General features: G+C 32.2%; 1 protein-coding gene across 6 annotated transcripts in view; it reads right to left on the bottom strand.

Moving 5' to 3' along the window:
* Spt-I (serine palmitoyltransferase subunit I) overlaps positions 1 to 19,874 on the bottom strand; it is an 86,782-nt gene that overhangs the window by 31,151 nt on the left and 35,757 nt on the right. For 5 of the 6 annotated variants that reach the window (XM_085818848.1, XM_085818840.1, XM_085818830.1 and 2 more), the window contains 5 exons: positions 15,618 to 15,750; positions 10,061 to 10,190; positions 9,883 to 9,972; positions 2,328 to 2,435; positions 2,124 to 2,219 (listed from right to left, as the gene is read on the bottom strand). In XM_085818848.1, coding sequence (XP_085674974.1) covers positions 2,124 to 2,219; positions 2,328 to 2,435; positions 9,883 to 9,972; positions 10,061 to 10,190; positions 15,618 to 15,750 — 557 coding nt within the window. The remainder of the gene's footprint in view (positions 1 to 2,123; positions 2,220 to 2,327; positions 2,436 to 9,882; positions 9,973 to 10,060; positions 10,191 to 15,617; positions 15,751 to 19,874) is intronic. The other variant, XM_085818825.1, reaches the window with a different exon arrangement.

Here is a 19,874-nt window from a genome sequence, read left to right on the forward strand (position 1 = left end):
TCTTATAGCCTATTATAACTATTTGACATCTTTTAGGCTTGCAAAAAGTCTACTTATAAGTGGTCTGTTTTCTGTGGGGACTGTAAGGCCGCAAAGGAAGGATCTTCAACCAATACTGAAGACTAATAACAAACTACAAAGAGGGGAATCAGTGTTCCTAACTAAGGAAGGTGTTGCTGCAATAAAGTGGATGGGCAAAAAGACTGTTACATTGTTAACTACTGCACATAATTCAGCGATTATTACATCTGTAAAACGTACAAAAAAGGATGGTACTAAAACAGAAGTACCTTACCCTAAAGCTGTTGCCATATATAACGATATCATGGGAGGGGTTGATTGCTTCGATCAAAGAAAAGAAAGGTACCAAATAGGAAGAAGATCTGTAGAATGGTGGCATCGTATTTTTAATTTTCTTATTGATCTTGGCATCGTAAATAGTTTTATACTGTGGCAAGATCACAAGAAAAACAGAAGTTTAGACCAGCTAATATTCCATATAGCATAAGCCCAACTAATAGACGTCAACTAATAGACGGATATTCCTCGAAAAAAGAAAGGCCGTCCTGCTAGCTTCCAAGCAAAAAGGCATGCAGTTCCGGATGATGTACGCTTAGTCAGTGTGGGAAATCATATGCCAAAGATGGTTTCCAACTATAGACGATGTAAAAAATGTAGCACAAAGGCCCAAGAAAAGAGGACCCGTTATATGTGTGCAGTATCTGAAGTACCCTTGTGCATTGCAACATGTTTCTCATCTTTTCACGGCAAATAATCGCCTTTAAATTGAATTTTCTCTATGACCATAAAAGGTCCCGTGGGAAGTATACATCCTACCCCTAGAATTTAAATGTAAACAAAAAATTTGGCAAAATAAAATATATTTCCTTAAATGCTATTGTTTAATTGATAATAAAACATAAAAAAAGGGGAGAAATTCAAAAGAGAAATAAATGGCCCACGAAAGGGTTAAATCCCGAAACTAAAATTTAAACTGTGCATATAAACTTTCTGAAACTGTTAAGAAAGAATTAATAATGGCACAGACAAAGTGCCATTTTTTAAAGATTGTATGCAAATAACGAAACTGAATTCTGAAAATTACGCTAATTGGAAATTCAAGATTCAAATGCTTTAAATAAGTGATGGGTTTGATGATCTTCTTTATTCTCCCCCACCATCTAAACCATGATGAATTTTTAAAGAGGGATAAACAAGCACGAGCTATAATAAATCTATGCACTGACGACTCTCAGATTATTCATGTTAGAGATGAAACGACTACCACTGGTACATCGCAGAAATTAAAGTCGGTTCACGAGCGCTCAAATTTGAGTAGCAAACTATATCTTCTAAGAAAATTATATTCAATAAAAATGGCAGAACACGGTGATATGATTGCGCACATCACTCATATGATGGACTTGGTCGAAAGACTGAAAGCTATCGGTGAGAACATTCCAGATCAGCATGTAGTCGCACTTTTGTTAGTTTCAATTCCCGAATCGTACAATAATCTTACAACCGCCATTGAAGCTAGAGAGGAAATTCTGGTAACTACAGATATTGTAAAAACGAAACTCCCTGACGAGTACAATAGAAGATTAGAACAACAAGCAGATCGGAATTCTAATTCTACAACCGCGTTTAAATCTGCAATAAATGCAAGAAAATATATTAATAGACAAAAGAAATTTTGTACCTTTTGTAATCACAATGGTCATTATCGTGAGTGTTGTTATAAATTGAAAAACAAAAATAACAATTCTTGTCCTGACAGCTCAAAATCCAAAAATCTTGTGACCAAACATGTCGGAAAATCGAACCGACATTGCATGAGTGCAGACACTTCCTTTAAAGAAAGCTATAAATCCAGATGTCAAATGGCATCAGTCAAAAACACTGCTTATGAAAAGAGTTTAATAATTACTCCACGATATTGCTCAGAACAACGGCGCGAGCAGTCATCTAATAGGAGATAAAAGTTTGTTTACAGAACTGAGATATGAGGATTCTCGAGCAAAAATCATTTTAGCGGATGGAAAAATTTTATATTTGTAGGGCAGAGGATTTGTTGACCTTGATTTAAAAGACAGTTATCAAAGATAAAGAACTAGGCTTACTTGATGATCAACAATAAATGAGGTGCCTATACAAAACCCTCCATAACTCGGAATTGCAGCTTCTAGGGTAGCAGTTATAAGGTCAATTTCATCTATCTAAACAAAACAATTTTTAATAAACTGACACTGCTAATTTATTATTATATACTTAAAAATAAATTATTACTATACACAAATAAAAAGCAAAATGACACAAATATTTACAGGTATATTTAAATGCTCTGTAACACCTCGTCCAGTAGCTCCAAGAACACCAAAGCTACATGCTTCATCAATAAATATTCTTACTTTATATTTGTTCTTTAGTTCAACCTACAAACATTATACAAAACATATTAACGTAAACAGGAGATTAAAAATAAACTAATACCAGCTAAAATCAGAATTACGAAAAAATGAATATGCACTATTATACATATTACATAGTATATTATAAATATTACATAGCACACTACATAATAAAATTTGTTTAAATTGTATGCAGAAACAGCAGCTGATAATTTTCTTGGGTACTTTCTGATTATCTGCATCCCATGAACTCACAAATGCTAATTTTTTGGCAAGATAATACATAAAACGTACAGCCATTTTCAAAATAGCAGCGCTCTAAGAATTTCATACAAGAACAATCAGTCAATATAAATAAAAAAGATAGAATTATGGGTAATAAAACATTTTCAGTACAAACGGGGCTTTGTCTCTGAAGCACTATTGTTTCGTTTTGCGATTTTGCGTCGGAACCCTATAAACGGCTTATCACTTTTCAAATCGTTGTCACCAAATAAATAAAAATCGTTGCCCTGTATTATATTTAAAGAAATTAAATAATGAAGAATCTGCATAAATGTATGTATGTTTCTTGCATTGCGATAAAACAATGGTACCTAGAGCCATCCAATTTTGAATGACATAATCCTACTGCGAATATGGGCATTTGAAAGCCAAATTTCAAATTTTGAATTTGTTTTATTGTCAATTTCATATTTTGTAAAACTTTAACGAATTTTTTATTAACAAACTGAAGGATTTAAAATCGAGCAATGGCAACACTCTACAGGAGGGGAGAACATTTTTATCTTCAGTGTGCGGAACTGTGTATCGAAAATTCTAAAGCTCAAAATAATTTTTAAATTATTTTGCAACATTGCTGTTGAACTGAATTTTACTGACAAGCCAAGCAACAAATAAGTGGGAAGAATGAATATCAATTCAAGAATTTTTCTCTCCTAGATTTCCAATTGCTTAAGTGGATGAAGTTGTCAGATGTGAGCATCTGCAAGTACCACAAATACAATGTTGCTGATGCTAATATGGAATGCTATGTGCAAAATGGCAAAACAAATATCAGTGCGGTTTCAGCCACAATCATCTAGATTTATTTCTACCACATTAAAATCGTGATTGCATGAAAAGATGCAAATGTTTTTGGCAGCATTAATGAAATCAGCACTTACATGCGCTCCTGTACAACCTAAAATTAATCTGGTAAAACCTACTTTATAATTTTGTGTTTATTTTTTTTCTTTTGTACTGGCACTATACTCTTTATATATAAATTAAGTATTATACTTTAAAAAAACATATTTAGTAAATCCTAATTAAATAATTTTTAAGGTATTTTGTTAGTTACCTGTAAATAATCAAATTTAATGTTAGGAAAGGGAATCAGTCATTTAAAAAAAACTTGCTAAGACATGACCTTTAATCTGCAATATTCTCCATCTGAAAGTGTGCATATGTTTGGGAATTATACTGTATTAAAGTGGGCAAATATATTTTTTTAACATTCACTAAGTATAATTGCATTTAAATAACCTTTTCTATCATACTTTAATTATTTTAATCAATATATTCAACGATTTATGTTAAAAAATACAAATTTGCTTATTATGTTGTAAATATTTAAATCCTTTATGATTGTATTTTTATTTTTTTCATACTGTTCTAATGTATTGTTTTTTTTATTTTTTTGTTGTTGTTTTGGGAATTTTATGGTTTATTTTGTGTTTAATCAAACTTGTGGCCACAGTATGTAAGTGCTGATTTCATTAATGCTGCCAAAAACATGTTTTGTGTTTAGGTACTTGTTCCTTAAACAGATCTGTAGATCTTTCAATTCTGATTGCAATAACATTGAAATTGTAAAAACAGCTCAACTGTAATCTGAGATATGGTCAAATTCATCCCTGATAGGCTATGGCAACATACTTGTTGAATTTGCCGATTCTTCGCTAATTTGGTGACTTTTTAAAAGATTTCAAAAACATATATTTGAAAACCTACAACAGATTTTCCAGTGTCCATGGCTAGAATATATAAAGGCAAAACGGAGAATTAGAATTCAGTTCTTAACCAATTATTTGCCATAAAATTTGGACATAATTTGTTCAAAAATCAACAATTTTTTTAATGATGTTTTTAAATGTTTACATAATATAAAATTGATTCATATAACAAACACTATACTTTTCATTAAATTTAATGGTTTTTTAAATACATAAATAACTTACCTTATTTTACCTTATATTTGGCTTTCCTCGCACACCCATGCTAGGGAGAAAAGTTTCAATGCAGGCATTTGAGAAATATATATAATTTTGGGTGAGAAAAATTATGTATGTTTTAAATAATGCACATTGACTGCATATGATGAAGCTTTTATTCAATATCAATAATAGCTATAATATTTTTTCCAAAAATTTAATAATTTTTCAGGGCATGATAAAGTATGAAACAATATGCATACTTTATCATGCGATGAAAGAAGCAATGCAGAGTCCTACATTGCAGTCTTTTACAATAATTTTGTTTCACTCCCAATCCATTTTCCATTTGCATTTTTCTTAGATAAACGTACTTTGCATTCTCTGGAAGGGTCTTCCTTTTTTCCTATTGGTGGTATAAGTTTCAAAAAAAGGCATTTAAATAAACGACTTGATACTTGGATGGATGACCTAAACTTGAAAAATGGATAAAAGCATGATATTTTTAAGTTATTTTTATTGGTTAAATCCAGTCTAAGTCTTAAATGTGATTTGCTTCTTTAAATTGTGTCTCCATGTCAATAAGGTTCCATGTCAAAATGCGAATTGATTTTTAGTTTGCTTGATTAAATGTCTTTTTCTAAACTTGAAAGGCATGGAAAACAGCTTGGTGTATTTTTAAAATTTTTTATAATATTGTTTCTAGTTACAAGATAACTAGAAAGGTATTGACCAACAAGATCCACACCTCCTATTCTTTTATTGCAGCCAATTATGACCTTTGGCTTTGTTTTAAATTTTCTACTTTGTATCATTACTTCAATAGTTTCAGAATTGCTCAATGATGATAATATTGTTACCTCCTTTTTGTCCTTCCACTCCAGTGAGGATTTTTGCATGTCTAAATTGATATAACTTTGCCAGAATTTTAACTTTTTATTTTACTAATCCTTTTTGCTTTATCTAACAGTTCCAACTACATCTCTTTGATAAGACAAACGGATATCTAATAATTCTGGTGAAATATAATAATTACATAAGGTGATGCAGTAACCTTGTAAAGTCATAGCAACTTGAAAAGGTACCGAAAGAGATCAGAATTTAGGATGACATGAAGTACCTTTCCCAGTATATATACTAACTAAATGACCCTATACAGTATAAGTCCAGAAATCCGTAAAGCTTGGGACCAGAGGTTGTGCAAATTTTAGGATTTTACGGATTTCAGGACAGAAAAGATAAATCATAATATTCAGACTAAAAGTGCAAAATAAATAAGGCGTATTAGATACATTTAATTAAATTATTATATACATTATTGCAATAACTTATTATATGCGTTAAATTATTATTACATATATAAATTTATTATATTATTCATTGTATTATATATACACCACATCGAGGTTTGCCGATTTCGCCTCATGCAAAGATTTCTGGTTTCGGATTCCGGTGTTAGAATCACTGCTGCTGTAAATTTCAAGAGCTTCATACGATTCTGCTATAAAATGCATCTATCTCCATCTTTTGCAGAATTTGAACTTTTTGCATTACCGTCAATGCAACGTGTTTACGTTTTTCAACGTTGCAAGCAGTAAAATCATGAGTGCTTTTCTTATGTGTAACTGTATTAAAAAGGGCTGAAATTTAAAATATTCTTAATTCATCCACAAAATATCCGAATAAAAAAAAAGGCAGCACTAAATAATCTCGTGAAATAACAAAGCTTAGAAAATATAACTACGTGAATCGTGAACTTGAAAGAAGAGTTGAGTGAACCGTCTGCTTTCTTACCTCGATGCAGATTAGAGGAGAAAAAACTTTTATTATGATGTCAATAATTTGGTATTTCTGTTATGACTCATTATTATTGGGTAATTATGACGTCATTATTCAGAAAGTACTTTTTCTTTGATATTTCGTACTCAATGTTGCGGTTTCCAGAACCATAAACTGAATGTTTATATTTTGAGAGGCAACGCGAATTTCAGGAGTTGGCAGATTTTTGGTATTTGACTGTATAATCGGTACTAGATTCGCTTAGCATACGTTTTGATACCAAATTTTGCTTCTTTCAAGGTTATATATTCACACCATGATAAACGGCCTTTGTACAATATAAAAGTTTCATCTATATAAAAGAAATACCTCTTTCTGGGGTAATTTTGTTTGACATACTTTGTTCAAATGCTCTCAGATAGGCTAAATTTTATAGTTTTGGGTAGGATGATTTTTCTCAATCAAGAAAATCACTGTTTCACAAAATGCAAGCATTTTTTTTATTTTGCAGTATCGATTATAGGACATAATCTTACAAAAAAAAAAGAGTTTCCACCGATGTTTTTCTTAGCCCAATACATGCTTTCTTTAAGTTTTTTGTAAACTTTGTAAAACTGAAAGTGCATAGAACAAATACTTTTCATGTGGTGATACAGGCTTCTATTTTCTTCTGCCTTTCAGTTTTCTTATACCAATAATACTACCTGATTGCTAAGTATAACAATTAGTCTCTTTTATAATTATATCCATTATTTCATTATTTATAAAATGCTCATAATATTGTAAAATGTCTGAATTAGTTTGAAATGAAATATTAACTTTACGGAATAATTTGAATTGAAAATGAGGAAGATAAATATCAGGGACATCTGGTATTATTTTGCAACACTCACGTAAAAATTGCATAGGATTGTCATAATCACTATCTTCAAATTCGGATCCTTCTAAATCAAAAGCATCATAAAAAAATCTGCTTCCTGAATCACTTCTCAATTCTTCAAGACTTATATTCTGTTGTTCACTTGAGCTACTCATTTTACAAATAATAAATGTGAAAAAAACAATGACCTCTGAAACTCAAACTTTTTTTTAAAACATATTCTCACTGAAAAAAGTATTCTAAATCTGCATACTACTGTTGTATATAATGAAATTACTAATACTCTGCTGTCATCTATGAAGCAGCTGTGTAAATAGAATTGATATTGGCGCAATAAAAACTGGAATTCCCTTACTTTTTATTGCAAAAGAGCAGCCTATGTGAGATATGGTAGAGACAAAATTTATTGAAATTGGCTGCAGATTTGAAATACAGGCATAGTGACTAAGAGATTAAAAAGCTCTGAGATTTAATGGTTAGATGAATTGTGATTTCGAGTTTGCCCTACAATAAATAGGAGGAACTCGCAATATTTTTTCAGTGCACTAAAAGATGAGTTGCTTAATGTCCATGTTGTCCTTGAGCTATTTTCAGCTATTCATTGTACTTTGTGTGCTAATTATTGTGTGTATGGGAATTTTTATAATAAATTGTTCATTTCTCCCTACTTATTTGGACTTATTATTTAAAAGAACATTTCTTAAGAGCAGAACTTGTTGTTTGCAATCACATACATAAATAATTGTAAAATCACTCAGGTAAATGTATATTATTCGCATAAATGTATATTGCTCAGACAAATGTACATTATCTATTCTGAAAGGTAAAACAAATGGAAAATATATATTAAAGCAAAAATAAACTGCATACCCCCCCAAACCTAAATTATTCTAGACTTATTCAGAAGACAGCCATTAAAAATGTAAATTAGCTATTTTGAAACAAAAATCGCACATGAAATACATAGATTATTCAGAAAGTAAGGTTCGATTTCTTATAAAACATAAACCATCAGAGATTTTTTTCAAAAAACCTTTTTTTATTTAATTCCTTACATCTTTCTCTATTTTTCTGCATAGTTTCCATATTTGTTTAAATATTTGTCATAATATTCTACAAGCTTTTGTATTCTCAAGTTATAGACATCTGCTGCTTGTAAGGATAACCTGTCTTGAACCTCGGTGAACCTGTCTGATCTGTGATGAAAAACTATTAGGAGAAACTACTTTAGGTAGCAAAACAAGTGAAAATCACTCAGTGCCAGGTCTGCACTGCATGGTGGATAATCACTCAGTTCCCACCCAAAAGATCTAATCAGATTTTTGGGGGTGAATGGCAGAATGGGGTCTGGCATTGTTATCCAGAAACAAAACTCCAGATGTCAGAAGGCCAAATACTTATTTTGTATTCCACATCTAAGTTTCTCTCGGGGGAGCCTGTAACCCCTAGAGGGCACATCTCTAAGGTGGCAGATAGGGGAATGCCTCTTTTGGAGGTAGAAGGGAAATGAATTACCTTCCGCAGACCAACAGGCAGAAGTCCAACTTCTTGAGGCTATGGCAATCATTTTTTCATGAGAGATCATTTTATGTATCTAGATCATGCATAGATCCATCTGACTTCTCAAAGGACATGACACCAACCAGCCAACATCTAAGTTTAGGCAGGTAAGTGGCTGCATTTATTGTTGTCCCTTGACTAACAAGATTCCATATCTATCCCAAAAACAGGATTACCATAACCTTGCATGTTGAGATGGTCCGCTTGGCCTTGACTCTGACTGGTGATGTCATGCCACTGACCTGGGTCATGTGAGAAACCCAAGTCTTATCTCCTGGGACAATCCTTTCTAAAAACTTATCACCTTCTATGTGATATCTGTCCAAAAAAACAAAAGCACAAACCATTCTTTCATTTGGTGTTCCTCAGTAAGCAGCTTGGGAACCTAATGTGCACACAATTAGTGAAATTGCAACTTTTCAGAGAGAATTTTGTGCAAACTCTTCTACCCACATTCGGAAAATCCAATGCTAAAGTTGAAATTGTGAATTACTGGTCTTTACGAATTTTTCATCCGTGGCATTGACCAAAACTTCTGAGATCAATGATGGTCAGCCTGATCGAGGTTCATCATGCACATTTTTCCAGTACCTCATAAAAAGGTCACCCACTTACACACTTTGCTGCCACTCATCACACTGCAGCCATGAATGTTGCTTATCTATCGATGAATTTCTGATTTAACTATCGACGAAACATTCCTTGCTGTCAAGAACTTAATCACTGACCATATTTCACAGTTGGAGGGCAGATCAATTATTTTAAACATTTTGAACTGACACTGTACATTGCAGTAATACGAATATAAATGGCATCATTTGACATGCAAGGCATGTCGGAAGTCAGTACGCATGCACATTTCAATTTTGCGCAATATTCAATTAGATCTGGTGATTCGAACCTTAGTTTCCAAATAATCTTCATATATATTTTGCTGCAAAAATAAAATGAATGCCCTAAAAATAAAAATAAACCATGATAAATACTTTATGCACAAAAATATTCATTTATACCATCACATGTTTTTATTTTTATTTATTTATTTATTTTCACATACCATTCTAGGTAAAGGACATATATCTCCATAGTTGATATATATACCTTCTAGAACTAAAAACCTCCTAGTCACTTTGGCTTTACTTGGATTCTGTTGAGAAACATTTGTTATTAAAAAGAAAAGAAATGGAATATGATGCTCTTTGAAAATTTTTTATCTAAACAAAAACACTACTCACACGTTTATCTCGTTCAGCTTGCTCTTTCAAGAGCCTTTCTAAATCATCAGGATCATTATGTTTGAAGAAGTGGATTTCACTGCGAGATCCAACCAAGCCTTTTTGTATAGCAAAGTTTACACCAGCATCACTACAATTTAGATAAATCATGATTACAAACTCTAAAAGAAATTATACATAAGCAGCCACATTAAAAAAAGGGGGAAGAAAAACTTATTTCTAGGTAATGTGAGAATGATTGTTCCATACCAAGGTACATAACATATATCAACAGAAGTACCATTTATTAATTATAGAAATGGCACATATCTTTACAAAATTTATCAATCAGACATATTATAAATCATTGCCATTTAGATTTTTTTAATTACATGAGTTACAAACATTATTAAAAATAGCTAAAAATTAAAATAGCTATTTACCAATATACATAATATAGGGTGTTAATAATATATTTTAGTAACAATAGTAATGTTGCAAATGTTCATAAAATTATCAACTGAATATGATACAACTTAAAAGTATTTTAACATTTAAATTAACTAATTGTTTTTATTGCTTATAAAATTCCTCAATTTGTTAAGCAATTTCAGATCAATTACATTTTCAATTTTTATGGTTTTTCAAATGGTACACTATTAAAACAGTGGCTATCTGAGATATGGTGTGAAAGATAAATTTAAAATCTCATGCAATGACAACACCAGTCAATTTGCATGGATGATAAAGACATGACAGTGTTATGTAACATAGTCATCCAAAAACTGAAGAAAAATTCCATTAAAGACAATTCTAAAATGAAAACTGTTTAATTAAATAAACCTTTTCACAACAGACTAGTAGCATTCTTTTAAGATTATCTTGATAATAATAACAATGTACATTTCATGCAAGTAGTAAATCTAAATATTTATTTTTTAAATCATTTTACGTCATTTTTTTTCATGTTTAAAATCATAAAAAAAGTAAGACAAATGTTAATTTTTTACAACTTTGTAAATATAGTATATGTGTGTGTGTAACATTTAAATTCATTAGCAGAAATATTTCACTTTTTACTGAAATACAGTATGACTTTTCTGGTTCAAGATTTCATGCAAAATCAACAGCATTTCAACTCAAGGCAGCTATCATGACATTAATTCTACGACATTTCACAGCTTTAATGATCAAATAAAATCGAAAAGAGGCCCATAATAAGTACTCTTTTAAATGAAAATATATGTTCGTGAAGGAATTATTTTCTGTTCATTAAAAAAACAATTATGCAACTGCTTCTATTATAAATTTAAAATAAGTAATAAAATAATCATACATTTTAATAAGCGTAATTTATAATGACAATATACATTTAATGTTGCATAGAACTGGACTTGCATTCAAATTATAAATGTAAAATGCATAACGCCTTCTTAATTGATAATCTACATGTACATGATAATAATTATATTGAGTTATTTCATTATAGCACAGCATAACAGAGGTACCTGCTTCAAGGAAGGAATGAAATAGTGGAAGGCTTTCTAAAAGAAACTGGCTCATGTCTATACTATAATACACGGGTTCTTAAACAGGATAGAATTCCCCATTTGAGAGTATTTCAGTTTCAGGGGAAGAATGTGGTCAGCCTTTTATTTCCCTGTTAAGTATTTAGTTTCAGTTTACATATATAAAGAACTATTTTTATTCAAGTTTTGGTATTTATAAATATTTTTCATAATGTTTCTTGTTTAATTTATGAAACATTAAAAAATAATGTAAAAAATAATGTAATGTAATAAAGCTATATGTATTTTTTTAGTTTTGGAAAGGACCAGGGGAACGAATGTCCAGAAATGGTGAAAAGCGTGACTGGGGGGGGGGGGGGGGAGAGTCAAGAACCATTGCTACAATGTAACTAGACCGAACAATTTAACTTTTTAAAGCCAGCAGTACAAATCTTGCAACAGGAAAATTATTTCCTTTAACGGTGGCTATGGCACAACTGCCGTACCAGCATTCCCTTTCCCATTTTAGAGTAATTGCCTATCTTTAGATCAGTGCTCCGCAACCGGTGTGCCATGAGTAGGATATAGGTGTGCCGCAATCAAATACATGTATTTGACATTTTGCAATTTTTTATCATATACTTAATACACAATGACATTTTTTTCCCTTAATAATGTCTATTTTAAATGTTTTTATACACAGTCCAGTCACATTAATGTGACCACCACGTACTTTCCATGTCAGAGTTAAATAACCAATCACAGAAGGCAGGTGGCAGCACAGTGCAGTTGAGCGTATATAAAGGGTGTGTGAGGGCTTCGGAAAACTTTTCAATCGTTGGCGTAATGCAGTATCGAAGCGATTTATCCGACTTCCAAAAGGGCATGATCATTGGCTTTCGGGCCAAGGGTGGAAGCATTTCCGAAACGGCTGAGTTTGTGAACTGTTCGCGTGCTGCCGTGGTAAAAGTGTACCGTGCATGGCAAAATGGGACTGTCCAAAATCAGCGACGTGGCAAATGTGGTGCACCACGGGCCATAGATGACAGAGGCGAACGACGGTTGCGGAGATGCGTTCGGGCAGATAGACGGGCTACCGTTGAGCAACTGACCACCAAAATGAACCAAGGGGCTACCAAAAGTGTCTCCCAAAGTACTATTCAGCGAACATTGCTGCGTCTGGGCCTCCGAAGCAGACGGCTGGTTCGTGCAACTATGCTGACTGCTGTTCATCGACGACGAAGGCTAGAATTTGCATGCCAGTACAGCAGCTGGACGTCCACTGAGTGGCGACAGGTTGCGTTTTCAGATGAATCGCGTTTTATGCTCCATCGGACAGATGGACGTTGGCGTATAAGGCGTGAAACCTCTGAAAGGAACCACCCTGCAACCATTGCCGGAACGGTCCAAGCTGGAGGCGGGAGCATTATGGTCTGGGGAATGTTTTCCTGGCATTCTCTAGGTTCACTGATCATTGTGGAAGGCACAATGGATCAATACAAGTACGCATCTGTCCTTGCGGACCATGTTCACCCCTACATGCGCATTGTTTTTCCTCAGGATGATGGCATCTTCCAGCAGGACAATGCGAGGTGCCATACAGCTGCCAGTGTACGTGCGTGGTTCGAAGAGCACCAGGATGAGTTTACCGTCCTCCCCTGGCCAGCAAACTCACCTGACTTAAACCCAATCGAGCATCTGTGGGACCATCTCGATCGAGTTGTTCGCGCCATGGATCCTCAACCGCGTAATCTAGCGCAGCTGGCCACGGCATTAGAGTCGGCATGGCTCAACATCCCAGAGAACACCTTCAGGCGAAAGGTGGTTATTCTGGCTTTTGACAGATGGTCACATTAATGTGAATGGACTGTGTATATTTCACTGTTGTGTGGTTGTGTGTGTGATTGTAAGTGTGTCAGCATTTGAATTTTTTCGGCACTTCCTTGATAACTCGGAACTCAAAAATATATAACATTTTTTAAGCGCAGGTATCACATTGATAATTATTATGATTGCATATAAATAAATGTGTTATGGTTTTATAATTGTATATTTTTCAAATTAAAAACAAAAATTTATTGTAAATTTTGTGTATAAATCAATACATATATACATTAGCTTTTGGTGTGCCACGAAATTCCAGAAAGATTTTTTGTGCTTTGCAGGTGAGAAAAGGTTGCGGAGCACTGCTTTAGATCACTGTGTGGTCCACCATTGCTGTTCAGAGTATCCACTGGCTATACATTGTTTCCAGTTTCTTGTCAGTTTGGCTATGTTTTGGAGAAAAACACAGGTTTCTTCTTGTGCCAATATACTTGAAAATCAAATAGAAGCTAACTCTTTCTTATATATTAGAAAACTATCTCATAATTTTAGAATGTTAACTTTTTTCCTTTAGCTATGTAATTCTTATAATGCACCTTATTTCAAAGGTCTCAGTCAGAATGAAATTAAAAAGTTGCTGAGAGATTTAGAAAAGGAAACTTTAGTTGATACCGATTCTGATTATTCAGATACAGACAAAATATGTTTTGATCAATTTTTAAAAAAGATAAAGACTGAAAACAATTTTAATAATTTATTTGAATAGAGACAGCCAAATAAGCATTACAAAGCTGAGTACTGGAAAAAAAAAAAGAAACAACATTTAAAAGAACCTAGTCTAAGGAAATACATAACAGTGAATTTTTCAAATTTAAACACTTTGGTTCAGGCCCCGGCAAATGAGCTAGCTGCATAGCCTTTTTCGTGGTTTTCCCCACGAAAAACGTGAACGTAAACCAGTTCTGAGTCCTGCATGAAAGCACCACTCTCTTTAGCAAAACTCCTATTGTACTGTGCCTTAATCAAATAATCCAACAGACGTTTAAGCATCTCCCTTCAAGCCAGTAAATACCGTATTTAATTACATTGTAACAGTCAGTTATGCAGATAAGACCATTGACAACCTCGTTAGATAATACGTAGTATGATCTAGATTCCAATACAATTGAATGAACAGACTTCATAGGTTTTCCCACCATGTGTAACATGATTATTAAATGCTTTCTGTCCAAAAGTCCTTGTGAAATTTAAGGTTACATTAATTAATTAAGAGAAGCAACATGAGGGTTATCTGTCTATGGGAAGAGATGCCATCGTGAAAAATTTCCTAAGGGAAACTGGCTCATATTCACAGTACAACCGAAATAAGCCACAAAACCTCTAATGTTTTCCTGGACTTTAACCTGGGTTGAACTGCCAGTGTTCAGTGATCTTACCACTCTCCCCTTGGTGATTTTCTCCATGAAGGCATCCCTATGTTGAGGCAACTAGTCCTAACATGCATTGTCAGAATTGAATAAACAGCATGCATTCCACTTTCAATGAACCGAAATTTTTTGGTGCAGCTGCTAATAATGGCTAATAACATTTTCAGACACTTTTTAAAAAAGTTCTCATTTTAATTCACTTTCCCTTCTTTTTTTATTTTTCAGACTTTACTAGATTTTTCAGGTGAGTGGAAATTCTGAATACTTCCTGACAATTTAAATTAAGAAGCAACCAAGGAATGAATTCCATAGGTTTCATGTCCCTCTTACTCTAATATTAAATTCTCAAGAGCAATTTTACTTCAACAAACTTTACGTACTCCCATGTCACAAATACCTGGAATTTGAACCCTGATCGAATGTTGAAGAAATTCTGCACTAATCACTACTCCAATCTACAATCACACCATTCTGCAATCACCACACCATCTTGGGCATTTGTTATGCAGGAGCCAATATCATAAAAATCTGATACCTACCACTATTTTGTGGTTATAATCATTCAGCTACAGCTATTGCTGAGGACTGAAAAATAAGTATTTGAATACCAAAAAACATTGAAAACTGTTAACAATTCATATACTTTCAATACATTACAAACCACTAATAGTGAAAATGGTATATTATTGATGCTCTAATTACAACAGCATATGTAAAATCAGCACATAATATTATAATTCATTTTCTGGAGTGAAGAATAAATTTTATCCTTGAGGAAAAGGAAAGCAAGGAAAGAGCAAAATGAAAATGCATGCTTACACAAACACAACATCTCCATGCTTTGCATATGCTGGTATAGCACTAGATATAGTAGAAAAACCATACGAATATAATACAGCTTCTTCCACCTTCATAAACTGGGCGAGATTTGCTTCCAGCTCCAAATGAATATCTGAAAGTTTGAAAACAGTTAAAAAATTTCAAATACAACAAAAATTTAATTGTTACTGTGAAATAAAAATATCTGAGATCTAGTTCATTTACAAAAGAGTCCTACAAACTTGACATCATGAGGACCAGAGTAGGAAAAATGACTGAAAATGTCAAGTTTTACTTAATAAGAGAGGGGTCATTTGCAACTCATAATATTTTGTCCAATCCATGGCAATTTTATTAACACTTGCATCTTTATTCTTTACTTTTCCTCTTTACTCTCTTAAAGCATCCAGTTTCATTTCTATTGTAATATTAATTCGTTTGTTCATATTCGACATTTTCACCTGTACAGTACTTGCAAAGCCTGGATATAAACTGAAAAACTTTAAATACAATAAATTCAAAGTTTAATTTATAATTTTGTACAGCAATGAAACTTATGGCAAGAATACTAACTGCTAGCTACAGAAATGAATGTGAATGATAATCGATAGCTGCTGCCTGACTTTCTTCAGCCAATTTGTTACTGAAAGAATTAATGGGATGGATAGAAACTGCAATTGGGGGGAAGGGGGACCTGCCACCAGATTTGTCACACAGGCTCCAAGAAAAGTATCACAAAAGGAAAGAAACAAAATATTGCAAAATTAGAATATCATAACAAATCTTTTAACAGAATAAGAAAACATGCAGACATTCATTCGCATACATACATACTGTGATTACAAAATTACAATAATTAAAATTTACTTAAATACTGTTTGCATCATGTAGTCAATGCTACAAATTATTACTTTTAATAAATTAGCTATGAATAAACTAGCACATTATTTCAAAGATAATGTTCTACTTGAACACCAGAAATCATTTAACGATTTAAAAACGTTGACCATTGAGTTATATGAAATGTGAAGAAATCGGGAATTCAAGTGGAGGATTCTACTGTTATTAAACTTCAGCTAGTCAAAATATTCATTGGTAGATCCAAAAGTTTTTGTTCTAGCATATATAAAAAAAATGTTTGGCACTAAATTCCTCTTCCAAATTTGTAGCAGCAATACTAAACAAGTAAATTTGAAAGCTTCACTTGCAAAACTGCATGCATTTTTTTCTGACTACTACACGAATAAAGTAACGTTCTAGTTGAACAAATGAGTAGAACAATTTCACATGAACCGTGGCCTTCGAGAACAAGGCCTTACAGCTCAGTGACGTAGAGCGCGTGACGTCAGTACAGAGAGTGCACTCTTCTTTGGGTTTGAGGGCAGCGTTGGGTCAAAGGTTATTGTTAGTCGCCATTGCTACGAGAGAAGTGGTTGAACTGCAATTATTGACCTAAAATCTTGGTATATACCGTGCTTTTTTCGTAGTCGGACACTTTAAATTTAAGTTTTTTTTGCAATTTGTGGGTTGTTCCAGAAACAATATAATGTCTTACATGTGTTCAGTGCCGCGATGCAACTGAAATTACAATACATATTTTCGCAGATGTTGATGCAGATGTGAAATTGGATACGTGCAATAAAACGGAAGGACTTCATTCGGACTAAAAACAGCAGGGTGAGGTTTCATTACTATGATTTTATTGATATTTAAAGAAAACTAGATTAAATATTTGATGCATTTACTATGTCTATTTTTAAAGCTAAAATTATTTCTACTGAAAAACTAGTATAAAATATTAAAAAAGTAAACAATAACTAGTGTAAAATATAAAAGCAAACAACAAACTAATTAAGTCCATAATACTACAGGATTATTTAATGTATTGTAAATTTTGTTTCATGTATTGCTGAAACGCTGTGCATTATGATTATATATTAATCATATAGCATTAAATGATTTGTAATATCTAATTACTTCAGTTTTATTTTTAATGTACTTGTCATTATAGATTTAAAGATTTAAAAGTAATAATGTTTTTCATTTAAAAATTCAAATTTGTGTTTTTCACAAATTCGTGTTATCATTTTTTAAAATTTATTCTTTTTTTGTCATATTTTCAAAATTTTTGTGAAAATTGTAATTAATATTATATTTTTAAAAATATATAAACAAAACTTGAAAACAATATTGTTACACCAGTTGCTTATAAAGCTTAGACTTTTCCCCCCCCCTAAAATTTTGCTGTCACGTTTTTTAAATTAAACTTCATACATTAGCAAAATGCTATATTTTTTAAAAGCTATAGAATATATGATGTTTTAAATGGATGCAATAGAATAAACAATTAAAAAAGATTAAATATACTGGGAGAATGAAGTGCTTTTGCAAGGGACGTCCGGTATCCTATATTATCATTCACTTTCCTGATCTGATATAGGCTTTACCACGTGTGCTTCGGTAACGAGATGTGGGAACCTCGGCTAACTGCCTTGCATATTTTAAAATTTAAAACGTAATTCTGAAGTGTGTTCCTTTCAAAATGTTGTCTATTAAATTTTCAGAGAATTATTATTTTTTCCCCTTTACAATTCCCTAAGGATACACATAATTAATCCAAAAAATCAAAACTCACACCTAGTTGCAGGCACACTAGAGAGCTACGAAATTAACTATTATGATCATAAACTCTAAAGTGGACATATCAAGATTTCGCTAAAAAGTAATATAGAATAGTAAGAATTCATATCGCAATTAAAAAAGTGTTTAATAAAGACAGTCGGCAAAATTAAAGTAAAATGATTTTCTGTGACAGATTAAAAATAGATCTTTGGTTATTACTCTGTAAGAATCTGGATCACTGTAAGTTTAATAATTATTTTAATAATAACAATAGCACCATTTGACAGTTTAAAACAATGCTGACATTAAAAATTATCATTAAAAAATAAATTTTAATATATTTATATCGATAAATAAATTATGAAATATTCCTTTTTAATATTAAGTTTATTATAAAAGATCTTCAACACTAAAATTTGTTTAAACAATAAATGTAATAACCGAAAATGCTAGTTCTTTCATTTTATCGCCATACTGAAGAAAATTAAATATTATTTAAAAAAGTCTAAGAAAAAGTTGGTTCTTGTAAAATGCTCTTTTTTTATTCATATTTTTCATGTTTACATATGAATGAAAAATAATATGCAATGTTTCGTTTCCAGTTCGAAAGCTTAACATTTTCTCGTTATGAAGTGTTGGAAAGTTTATCCAATCTATGGAAAATAAAATGGGACTAATATAAATAATTATTAATCATCCAGGTGAAAATTTTTATCAAGTATTAAGAAAAACAAGCTCAGATATCTGAAGTCTTAAAGCATGATATATAATAAATAAATATCATGCTTTAAGACGTGATAGTATCATTTATTTATAACGTGATAGTATCATTTATTTAATGATCTCCTATTTACTTTACATCAGAATAACATAAAATTAGCTTCTCTGTTAAATTAGCGCGCTGTGGGTTCACTAGCTTCGAATGCAGGAGAGAGATTTCTTCGCACTCCTCATCGTGATGTCACGAGAGAGCTGGACGGCCTTGTTTCTCGAAGGTCACGCATGAACTGAGAATCCACATATAATGATTCTCATAAAAGTTGACTATTAGAGGCACTAACATTAGAAAATATTGGTCATGCCCAAAAGGAACTAATAAGTGACAAAGCTCAAAACTAAAGGAGGTAGCAGCAAGACTGATTCTATCTAAAATAAAAGTTGCAAACTTTTTTTTTTTTTTTTTTTTTCTTGCGGACCACCTCAGTCCTAAGTTTAAGTATACAGACCCCCATATAAACATACGGAATATTTCTAAATGACACATTTACATTAAAAGTTAATAATTATATAGTAGTTTAACATACACTAAGTGAAATATTTATTTACACATTGTTGAAAAAAGTAATTAAATAATTGCAATGTAAAGGAAACTGTAAAATAAAGTTTAAAAAATATATATAAATAAAAGGCTGCTCTGCTCTTACACCACTGCCTGTAGGTACAGGCGTGAAAAGCAACCTAAATTGCACATGTTTTCAGATATTTAAAATGACATCTGCAGTTTCATGCCTCCACTCCATGTTAATCTTAATTCCCTAACCTACCTTTTCCCTCCCCCACAAGTTATTTCATTTGCATTAAAAAGTTTGTAACTTGTCGAATATCTGTTATTTTTTTCTCAAAAAAAAAAAAAAA

This window comes from Stegodyphus dumicola, chromosome 1, assembly GCF_044657685.1.
Source record: "Stegodyphus dumicola isolate Sdum_Otavi_A_Nest chromosome 1, ASM4465768v1".
NCBI classification, from domain to species: Eukaryota; Metazoa; Arthropoda; class Arachnida; order Araneae; family Eresidae; genus Stegodyphus; species Stegodyphus dumicola.